The sequence below is a fragment of the Cinclus cinclus genome, chromosome 6, assembly GCF_963662255.1.
Source record: "Cinclus cinclus chromosome 6, bCinCin1.1, whole genome shotgun sequence".
Lineage (NCBI taxonomy): Eukaryota > Metazoa > Chordata > Aves > Passeriformes > Cinclidae > Cinclus > Cinclus cinclus.
The window spans coordinates 39,541,546-39,552,798 of record NC_085051.1 but is presented as its reverse complement, the minus strand read 5'-3'; the positions used below and the strand labels follow the sequence as shown (position 1 = coordinate 39,552,798).

Genomic DNA, 11,253 nt, shown 5'->3' with positions numbered 1-11,253 from the left:
GTCCATGAGCTTTCACGGCCCTTCCTTCACCCCCCTCTCCAAAATGACAACTGCCCAGGCAATGCTGTGCCTTTTCTTCTCAGCAGCCTTTGTGAGATGGTTTTCTTTTGGGCAGAATCACAAGCTTGCATGCCCAGAGGCAGGAGTACTGTGTCCTGACTGGACATGGGCCTCTGCTTAGAAGATCCAAAGCACCTCCTGAGAGCTTCTAGGAAGATCTGGGCTCAGAGACAAGTGCTTGACAAATCTTCTATGCTTTCCTTTTCCATCAGGAGTGGGAGACAAGTGCTCGACAAATCTTCTATGCTTTCCTTTTCCATCAGGAGTGGGTCCACATCTGTTCTGGGGCTATGGCAGCTGTACCTGGCCATGGTGCTGTTTAACATCAGCTGGATGAGGAACAGGCATTCCCATTGTCCCCTGCCCTCAGACCAGCCAAGGCATGGCAGTGCAATGGGGCACCAGTACCTGAGGGCATGGACCACCCCTGGTGCTGTCCTGAAGGGGAAAGCCTTCAGCCAAGGTGGGCTAACCTTCTCACTCTGGAGTCTGGGGACATGCACCACAGCCACAACCTGCTAATGAGCCCAGGAAGCAAGGCAGAGTGTTTGCTTGATGGGGCAATTTAATGATGATTGATTCCTGGAACAGCTACTTAATTCATCATTAACTGGCTTATGATAGCCGGCATCTGTGCCAAGGGTCCCTCTGAGATTTACCTCAGGGGATGTGGTGTGGAGGTGCGATCTGTGAAATACAAGGCTAAATTTGCTACCTTTCTATTTTCATGCCTTATTTTGGCTCATTTTACCCTGTACTTGCCTTAAGAAGCTGAGAATACACAACACAGCTGTACATTTCCCACTCTGCTGGGGACTGCTGCAACTGGGCTGGGGAGTGTGGGGGCTCTGCTCAGCCAGCTGGTTACAGGAGCAGCCGTGCACAGGGGGAGGCAGTTTGGTAGGGAGCCAGCAGCTGTGAGGCAGCAGTAGAGCTGCAGCAATGGTTCAGCTCAACTAGGGCACCGCAGTCTGCCTCCTCCCAGGTGTGTCCAAGTTGTGCATGTATGCTTGTCTGTATGCATCCTTCCTGTGCATCTAGCAGCAGGTCTCTGTGTGTGCATCCTCCCTGTACACCTAGCAGCATCTCACCCCCATTACCTGCTGCCAGTACTGCCCAGACTAGCCCCATGGGGCTGATGGATATGCACACTATCCAGTCTTGCTGTTTATCATGACAGAGAATTGCCACTCTTTGACAGTTTTGTCTTTTACTGCGTTCTTGCTTTCATTTTCCGAGTTCATTACTCTTTCCCCAAGCCTGGTTTTTCACAGGCTTTCTTTATCACCAGGCTTATTTTATTACTAGGCTTCCTTTTTTAAGCCCCTGTGTGGCTAAATTCCCTGTAGGGTTCAGATAACCCAAATGAGGTCTGGGGACAACTTCAGGACCAGTCTGATTCTCTCCTTCCCTGCACATGTGCCCACAGGACTTGTCCTCACCCTCTCTGCCATTCCCTCCCTAATGTCATCTCTAGAAACTTGATGGCCCTTGTCTCCACCTGCAAACCCAGACCATTCAGTACATGTGATGTGCTCATCTTTGTGACTGAGGAGTGGGAAGCATCTCTAATCCCTCTGGTCCTGGGACTCTTTCACATCTTCACCGTTATTGGAGAGGAAGGTTTCAGCCTGGCTGCTTTCCAGCAGGGCTGAGCACACTGCTGTAAACATGTTGTGACACTGGTCCTTATTTTCCCCTTCCCCACAGCTGACAAATGCCAGGACTGGGTACGCAGGCGGCAGTTGGTGGCTCCTTTGCTTATTTATCAGAAGCACTGTGAGATTTTCTGCACTTTCCCTTTGTCCCTGCAGTCTCCCAGGGAGAGCATCAGCTCCGACCCCCAAGAGTTGAAGGCAGCAAGAAAAAGAGACTTTACTACAGGTAAATCTTTTATAATTCCAGAGGGTATAGGACTAGCACAGGCTAAATCCTTCTAACTGTAGCCCTGCCTGGTCCATGCTTTGTGCAGCAACTCCAAGATCCTGGCTCTGCTCTAAGGACACCTCCAGGACAGTTCAAGGGACCAGAGAGGTTTGAGCTCACCTCACTTCCCTGGGATGAAGCCTCAGCCCTGCCCAGCCCACATTCACAGACTTCCCCATACTTGAGTTTTTTCCTGTGATTTCTTTTGCTACCCACACTGTTACTCTTACAAACTGTGTTCACCCTAGGATGTTTGCTGCCTGCAAGCCCTCACTGCCTCTTCCCCATGGACCAGGTCAGTGAGACATCTCCCATCAGTCCTTCTAGCATCCTTTGGGACTCAGCAGAGTCCATGCCCAGCACCAGTCCAGCTGCATCTTCCCACTGGATCCCTGGCACCTCCCAAACTGCCTTTTAGGTTTCCAATTCCTCCCAGCTTCTTTCCCTTCTTTTCCCCTCCCACACGGTTTCCCAGTGCTTGCTGCTGTGAGAGTATGGCTTTTCTGTGCAGCTCTGCTCCTTCTCCAACCTGTTTCTGAGGACCCCAAGTGAGAAGCACAGCAAGTTCCACACAGGTAGCACCTACTGCCCAGTGACCAGCAGCCTGCCCACAGTCCCTCTGCTGGTGTTTCTCAATGCATTTGGAACTGACTCCCTTCAGTGGTTCTCGGCAAGATCCCATTCCTTCCTACCCTAACTTGCTGCCAGAATCATCTCTTGAAATAAGGTGTGGATGCTGCACTAAGCCCATCAATTTTCTCACGCTAGCACTGGGCTCCTTCTTTGGCTGCTGCTCAGATAACACCTGGTGACTGCTCTCTCCTTACTGTTTTGTTAAAAATTAAGTTATTTTATTAGAAATTTAATTCGCATGTTAAGGTAAGCAAATAGGAAGATCATGGTTTCCTTGCATGAAAACTGGGATGTAGCTTTGAGCTTCTCTGTCTGTGCAGAAAATAAAACCATCTTTGCTACAAGTATGCATCTCCCTTAAATATTTTGAAAATACTTAAAGGCCGTCTGCTGCACGAGCCATTACTGGCTTTTAAGTAAGGTGGGAGACTGTGGACGGCAGGTAATGGTTTTGGGAAGGGAGAAGTGAAGGGCATTCACCAAAATGCACAGTGTTTTAGCAGTACAAGAGGGCTTTTGAACAGTTCAATTTTCCTGAGCAGATTTCCAAAATGTGACGACCACTGCCGGAACAAAGCCAGTGGACAGGTCCATTGAAAAAAACTGCATGGCTCCCAAACTTTCATGATGTGGTAGAGTCTGACCAAAGAAACAGGACCACTTGGGCTTTTCACTCTCTAAAGTCTTCAATTTCTCTATTTATATTTCCTTCTTGAGGTTTAAAGACAAGGTGATGTGCTGTCTCTCAGAAAACCTAGTGCACCTGAGGGGTTCTTGCAGCAGGAGGAAGTGTGACCCTGCTACACAGCATCCTGCAGAGAAGTCAGTGACCAAGGTCTCTAAGCTTAGAGGACAGGAACATTTGAGGTTGCAAGGCAATAAGGTGGCACGGTCAGAGAGCTGGGAAAATGCTAAAGAGACTGTAAAACCTGGGGCTCAGGTAGTGAAGAGGGCAAAGTAATTGTTTCTCTCTCCTGAGAATGCTGATATTTCGCTGTACTTTTTCTTTGTTCCAAGGTGGGTTGGGAAGCCAAAATAATAAATGCTCCTCTGAAGGAAAGGGGTAGAAATATTTAATCTGAGATATTTTCATGGGAGAAAGAAAATTAGAGTAATACAAGTTCAAGCACTATGAAATGGAGGAAGGAAGAGGGAGGTGAATTTCCCTGAGGAAGAAACCCATGTTGACATTTGTAGCTGAGGATCTCCTTTGGACTCAGCATTTTCTGAAGCTGGTGGCCCAGAGCCAAGGCTGTCTGGCTGCTGCTGTACCCAGGGGTGGAGCTGGTTTAAACAGCACTTTGATGCAATGGATCATTTACTTAAAATTTCATCATTTCAAAGTGGACCAAACCCCATGGAGTCTCCCCTTTAATCTCCACATCTTACTGCTCCTCCTCATAGAACATCCAACACTCCCACCCAACCTAAACACCACCTCCATCTCCTCACAGCAGCCCCCTGGCTTCCCTTGGTGGCTCACTGCATTTGTTCCAGCACCCGGTTAGCCTTGGATGAATCCTAGAGAACTTCCCATGCACCTGGAAGACAGTTAGGTGTATGAGTAATGTCCAGAGGGATATAATTCATCATGCAACCCTCCACTTTGGGAAGTCAGGGAGGCTTCTCGAGTGATTGTCAGTCTCTTATCTGCTGTGTTGTCAGTCTTTGTCACAGCACACATTATGAACCAGCAGAAAAGATGCGGTAGGTCCTTTCCTGTGAGGCTGCATATGGCCAGCTTAAGATGCATTATAGATACAGCAAATCTTCAGTTCAATCCAGCCTGAATCAGATAACCTTACTGCAGGGCTGCATCCTTATCTTGCTACCACCTGGGGAATAGCATTCAGGCTGTGCAGAGGTGGGGAGGGGTCTTGTTTTCTCCAGTATTGCCAAATTATTCTGTTCCCACTAGCCTCTCGACATTGGCTTTGCATGGGTGAGAGGCTTTTCTGCTCCTTTGCCTTGCTGAAATAACAGCATACTTCCTCCCACCCCCTCTGCTCCTGCAGGATCTCCCCACCACTGCTGGCAGCATGGAAAGCGTGCGTGAGCTCCAAAACCCACTCTTGGCCAAATCCAATGGCCACCTTCGCAGCAGCTATTCTTACCACCAGCATCACAGCCAGGACTACCCCAGTCATCGCTGCCAAGGGAAACTGTATTCCTACATATTCCAAAACACCGGTGGTGCCAGGACTCACCAGCTGCTGGATGCCAGTTCCCTGCAGCTGGCTGTTGAAGCTTTGTATGGCCCCAGTTTCATCCTTGTGAAGGATGAGACTGCTCTCAAGGCCAAGGACAGCAAGATGGAAAGCTGCGAGACCACTTTTACAGAAAGCAAAGAGTCTCCTTCTGAAGCTCCTGAAGGGCATGAGGCACAAGGGTCCTGCCTGGTAGAGAGTGACATCCGCATCCAAACTGTCTCCTATGAGGTGGAGGAAGAGGAGCTCCAGGAGTATGAGGTGAGCTTGGACAGGTGGGATAACACTAAACTCCTGTGGTTATTCTTTCTGGGCATTGGCTCAAATCCTTGATAATTTATTTTCCCTTCTTCATCCAGAACTCCCCACCAAATCCTACCATCTCCTGCCTCACCAGCCTCCTTGTACACAGAGTACTTCTTCCTCCTTTTCATTTCTGCTCCTTTTTCCTCACTGCTGACCTCAGATGGAGGTCAGCTTCCCTAAGAGCAGCCTGGCTGCCTGCTGCTGGGAGCAAAAGGGAGGTGGGTCTCTGTGGGACTCTTGGGAAATAGGAATGCTTTGACAAGGGCAGCCTGCCACTGCTGTGACACTCAAGCTAAAGAGAAACAGCAATTCTTGCATAACAGCAAAATTCACATGTGTGATGGCAGCACCTGAGAGAAAGCTTTATATACGTAAAGACAGGATGGATCCTGCACAGGAAGAATGAGAGCTCACAAAGCAGCATTGTTGCTGTGCTGTGCCCCACTATGGCCTGAGCAGTGGTGCCAAGGCTGGGAAACATCATCCAGGATCTTGAGAGGTGGGAGGGGGTCCCAGAGCTCACTGAAGCTGATGCCTGATGACCTAGCACAGCTATGCTTCTTTTAGTGTTGGTGGTGATGTAGCCCATTCAGATGGCAGCAGGGATGTCCCCACCTCTGTGTCCCTTCCCCACCAAGACACATCACTTGCCCAGCGCTGCCCAAAGGCAAGAGGGCTCACCACAGCCACTGAGCAGTGACTCACTAAGGGGACAGGACATGCTGCCCCTGCAATGTAGGCTCCACTTCAAATGCTTTCCATCACTTCCTAAATTAGTTTAGCAGGATATTGATCTCCTAGTCTCTAATGGGGATAAGTAACTTTGTTTAAGTTTGTTTAAGCTGACAGTCAGATCTGCCAAAGCTGAAGATATTTCAGTTTAAGACTCTAACGCAGGGAAATCCCAGACCCCCCGGCATTTGCTCTGTCAGGGAGCCAAGAATCCATTTCACTCTTGAATTTGCTGAGCTATGTTGTTCCTCATCAAACCATGCTGAAGAGTCTAAAATATTGTTGAAATTTACTCCTTGAATTTGCCAGTGGGAATTATATGAGAATATGTGACGGGATCAGGAGAGAGTGGGAGCTGGGAGGTGAGGTGCTGAGATACAGCCTGCGGAGCAGCACAGGGAGGTGGGATGTGCTGAATCCATTTGGTTTTGCAGAGCGACTCCTCCAGTGACAGTGAAAGCGAGGATCATTTCCTGATGCTTCCCCCCCGGGACCACTTGGGCTTGGCTCTTTTCTCCATGCTGTGTTGCTTCTGGCCCCTGGGGATTGCTGCCTTCTACTTCTCCCAAGGGGTAAGGAATCCCTTTGTTTTCCTGCATGTGCCAAGTGCTAAAGCAAGGGCCCTGAAAGCCACAGCAGCCCATGGAAGTGACCAACACCTTTCTGAATCTAAGGCTCACGTCTGTGCCATGGCCATAACTCTGAGAGTTGAGACAAAGGGTGCTCCTGGATGTCTCCACAATTGTTGTGGGGTTGGAACCCCTCCAGTAGTGGTGTGGATTACTGGAGGTCAGGCTTTTGCTTTGGGTTTTCTGGCTGTTATTTAGGGAACTGGGGCTCCTCTTGTGAGAAGCTCACCCAGCTTCTCACCCTCCAGCCAGGTTCAGGAAAATTACATTTTCCTACCTGTCTTCACATTCTCCAGTAATGTGAAGATTCTACACCATGACCCAGACTGAGGAAGCTCATGCCTCAGGAGGCAGGCTGCTCTGGAGGGTGGATGCAAAGGGGAGCTTGGTGTCCATATCACCCTACAGCTCCTCTCTTGCACTTGCTTCTGATGCACATTGGCTAACCTGTGGGAACCAATGACAAGCTGGCAGAGGCTGGAGAGGCAGTGGCCCTCAGGCTGCAGCAGCTCAGAGGAGCTGCTGCATCCTTGAGGGCTCAGCCCAGAGCCTGGGCTCACTTACATCATTGTTGACCCAGAATAATTCATGCAGAGCCAGGGGATTTACTCCACATTTGCATAGATGCTGCTGTACCAAGAATAGATGGGGGGAGGCATTAAGAAATTAAATCAAGAGGATAGGAACAAAAATGGAAAAATATATTACACGAGTGCCTGGCACAGGGCTGGTGAGAGGCAAGGAAAACATTAATTGATTAGGACCCCAAGGAGCAGTTGATTTCACATTTTTCCACATAGCGCAAGATAGCACAGTGCACTCTCCACGCAATGATGGGGAAATTTATATCTAGCCCCATTTTCTATAACTACCCCCTTTGTTCACTCACTGAGGCAAGAACCATATCTTTGTTTGGTATCTTTGCACATTGAGTGCATCGATGCATACCTGGCAACTTGAACTTGAAATAGTAGGTAATAACAAGAGCACCTTGGAATATGCCCTAAGCATACACAGAAGCTGGAAGTTCCCATCTTTTTCCAGAGAGATGAGGATGTATCTCCAGTGCTAGTTCTGTCAGCCCTTCAATAGCAAATAGGCTTCAGCAGAAAACCCCATGCAGGAAGAATCAGGTGGCAGCACAGCTGGACGGACAGATCATGCCATCGAGAGTCATTTCCCTGAGCCTAGGCAGTTCTCCTTACATCTCTGTAGAAGGTGCACTGGTATCTGGTCAGTACCACACAACCATCACTCCATGCACTGAGGTCTTACAAGGGTCCAGCCACCCACTCACAGCTCTGGCTGGGTGCCCAGATGGGTTCTTTCAGACAAGTATCTGAAGCCCATGCTTCCCTTGGAGGCAAAATCCACAGGAAACTGTGTGTAGGTGGAACAGCTGTTCTGAGCCCTCCCAGACTGACAGACACCTTGCTGTCTGTTCCCAGCCTCCATGGGGTGCAGTGGCCAGACAAGAAGCACTGAGTAATGAAACAACTGCATGCTGGTTAAAGGCCAGGTTGGTACAGCTGTGAGCAACAAGCATTTCTTCTCCTTCCAGACCAGCAAGGCTGTCTCCAAAGGAGATTTTCATCTGGCCAGTTCAGCTTCCCGCCGAGCTCTCTTCCTTGCCGCGCTCTCCATAACCATCGGCACAGGAGTGTACATCGGGGTGGTGGTAGCACTGATTGCTTATCTCTCAAAAGGGGGCCACGTGTAGCTGCCACCTGCATGTCACTGCCATCCCTGGACGCTGACCCTTCTGGGACTGAGCTTTCCTGCGGAGCACAGAACACCAGTGCCCGCAAGGGCTGCTTGCACAGCAGGCCCCCAGCATGGATGTCCTGTGCAGGTTTCTTCCTCTTTCAGACAAACAGTAGACCCCTGTTCTCCCTGAGGCTGTGGTGTGCAACCATCTAACAACAGGGAATTGAGCACCAGCCTTGCTGCTGGGACAAGGAGGAGCACGTTTGCCTGGTGGAAGATGTGCAGGAGAGAAACCACACGCTGGGCTGGTGCAACCACCCCGATCTGGGGCTATGGCTTCTCTTCTCAGCCCTGCAGCTGGAAGATCCATCACTTGCCCAGGCTTGGCTCATGAAGGGTACACACAGGGAAAAGAGGGGGTATGTTGCCAGGGAATGACTGCTGCCTCTTCTGGGAGGCCAGAGTCCTGGTGGGGTCTCCAGACTCTTGTGATGGGGATGGCATTCTCACTTCAGTGCTGTGGGGTGGCCTGACCCCTCAGCTGCAGTGAAGTAGGAGGACAGAGCATGGACAAGACCAAGAAGCATGCTCTCTGCATCCCTCTGCATACAAACCCCTGATCCACAGGAGGACATCCCAGTTTCTGGTCTATCCCAAATCAGAAACAAGGAGGAAGGCAGGCTGGTGGTTGCACACCATCTCTCCCATTGTTGGCACAAGCTGGTAAAGACAGCAAGGTTTTCTCTGTGTTAATAGTGTCTGTTATGGTGATCCCAAGTCAGAGCCCTTATAAGGTTGCCATCCAAGAGTGCTGGGCCCTCAGAAAGATTTATAATGGAAATCTCTACCTAAGAAGTGTCCTGGGAGGGCTGCTAGCCTGAAGGATTCCACTCCTTGTACTAGGTCAGGGCCCTGCACACAAAGAGGGATGGAAAGAAAAGGCTGACAAAACCTGCAGAATCTGGGGTGGGAGTGCTGTTTGTGAGGGGACGAGATAGATCAGAGAAGGAAGAGATGTGGAAGGACCCTGAAACACAGGGTGACCTCAACACACTCCTTCCCATGCCATGGAGAGAGGTATCTCCATCCATCCAAAAGCCTCTGGTAACAAGGAGATACCAAGCATTCCCCCCATACATCTTACTTTTGCTTATTTATATATTGTCAGCAACATATTAAGTGCTTCAGAGGTGGGTATGAAGGCAATGGATGTCCCAAAGGGCTGGTGTTAAAAAGCCATGCCTTACCCCACACTCTCCAGCATCAATCTTTGACCATCCCTCCTTTCTCTGGCTCCCTGTTGCCTCTTTTCCCCAGGTGCAGGAGACTGCAGGCAGACTCTGGGCATCCCTCACCCCCTTGGCAGTTTCTGGGCAGGCTGCAGCCAGCTCTGCAAGAGATGCAGCATGTTCCTCCAGCTGGGTGCCATTCAAATGTACATTTCATCCTAAAGAAGCATGTTAATGTCTGAGATTGCCATTGTACTTGAGCCATAAAAGAGAGAAGTGCATCAGAGACCTGTACAGAAGCTGGTCTGAAAGTTCCAATTATGTTTTTTAACATGGAAGAGCTAATAAAAAAAAGCAGAAGAAAAAACTCTGTTTATAATAACATGGAGCTGGCTATCAAAGAGGTGAGCATCATGAGAGTGCCACACTCACTCAAACCTGGAGGTGCTTATGCTGTTCATGAGGCAAATTATAATCCAGCTGGTGTCTGGGTATCTTGGAGGGAGATGTATTTCAGTGTAGATCACAGTGGGAAAATACCACTGAGAACAGGATGGTGGTGTAGGGTTTTTTAACCTGTGTAGTTGGACAAGAATTAGGGAGAGAGATCTGTGTGTAGTAGAAGCATAAAATCTGCTTGAAGAGGGGCAGAAGAATACAAACATCGGGGGAAGTAAGCAGATCCTGCTTCTGATGGCAGACAGAGAAGCAGAATTTGCAGGGAAGAGCAGGCATGTCCAGAAGAGATGAGGTGGCCTTAGAGAAGAGTAATAAGGGGTAGACTCACCCAGCACCCATGTGATGGCTTTCATTCCTCTCTTCTGCATGTGCTCAGCTTTCCTATATGTTTATCCCTCCAAATAACCACACAAGAGCATTATTTCAGGAGAGTGGACATCTGTGGGTGCATCTGCAGCAGGGGTGACCAGCCCCACCACCCCCCAGCTCAGAGCTGTCTCAGCTAAAGCCCTCCTCATCTCTCCCCTTCAAGCACCCCAGAATCAGCAAGGGTGGGGGGTTACAGCTGCTTCTAGTCCAGACAAAATTATTTGGGCAGCCAGACCAGAATCTACAACATACAGCATTTGCTTCTGAATTTTTAATTCTTCCAGCTGGTTTCCTCCAGGGGCTTCCAAGGGTGGGGGGTCCAGCAGTCTTCAGCCCACTTCCCATGGGCATTCCATTCCTCTGAACCCCAAACTGCTTCTTTGTCTTTTATTAATTGGAGATGCATGGGGAAGGAGCAGGCTAAAGGGCCAACAGAATTAGAGTCTTTTCCACTAATAGCCTGAATCTCTGATGAACTTGTCAAAGCGGGGGAGGAGGGGCTGTGCCAGAGCATCCCTAAGGGGGGTATTATGCAAATGGAGAAATTAGTTGGAAACAGCCTGAAGGGAAACATGTGGATATTGAAATCCGAGGAAGAGCATGATCACTGCTGAATAACTTATTATAGACTCACAGTGCCTGCTGTAGCTGCCTAAGCAGAAGGGAAGGAAGGAAAAAAGCAATGAGACACAGAAATCAGGGAAGGTTCAAGCTCCAGAAATTTTATTTAGCTTAAAAAATAAAAAGTTAAACTCTACCAGTGGGTGTGGAAGAAGTGACTCCTCACCCCCTTCCTCCTGTCCTCCCAGAGAAGGGGTCCCTCTCCCAACCAGGACCCTCAGCTCAGCAGCAGAGCTCTGTAATGGTCCAGATCCCAGAGGGGATACTCAGAAGTTTGGGGGGAAAGTAGGAATAGCCTCAAGTTCTGGCCTGGCAACATGTCTATCCCAGAAATGAGAAGGAATGGAGGGAGCCTGGCAGGTCACTGCTATGGGA

General features: G+C 49.4%; 1 protein-coding gene across 1 annotated transcript; it reads left to right on the top strand.

Annotated features, from left to right (window-relative positions):
- The first annotated feature begins 4,640 nt into the window (after window positions 1-4,640).
- SYNDIG1L (synapse differentiation inducing 1 like) lies at window positions 4,641-8,213 on the top strand. The gene is made up of 3 exons (XM_062495308.1): window positions 4,641-5,087; window positions 6,299-6,436; window positions 8,055-8,213. Exons 1-3 carry the CDS (start codon window positions 4,659-4,661, stop codon window positions 8,211-8,213), a joined length of 726 nt encoding a protein of 241 aa, XP_062351292.1. The 5' UTR covers window positions 4,641-4,658.
- The last annotated feature ends 3,040 nt before the right edge of the window (window positions 8,214-11,253 follow it).

Bases quoted from the DNA above. Each gene is read 5' to 3' on its own strand.
- SYNDIG1L (XM_062495308.1), top strand. From the start codon at position 4,659: ATGGAAAGCGTGCGTGAGCTCCAAAACCCACTCTTGGCCAAATCCAAT. The intron at 5,088-6,298 runs GTGAGCTTGGAC...TTGGTTTTGCAG, and splicing joins AGGAGCTCCAGGAGTATGAG to AGCGACTCCTCCAGTGACAG. The intron at 6,437-8,054 runs GTAAGGAATCCC...TTCTCCTTCCAG, and splicing joins CCTTCTACTTCTCCCAAGGG to ACCAGCAAGGCTGTCTCCAA.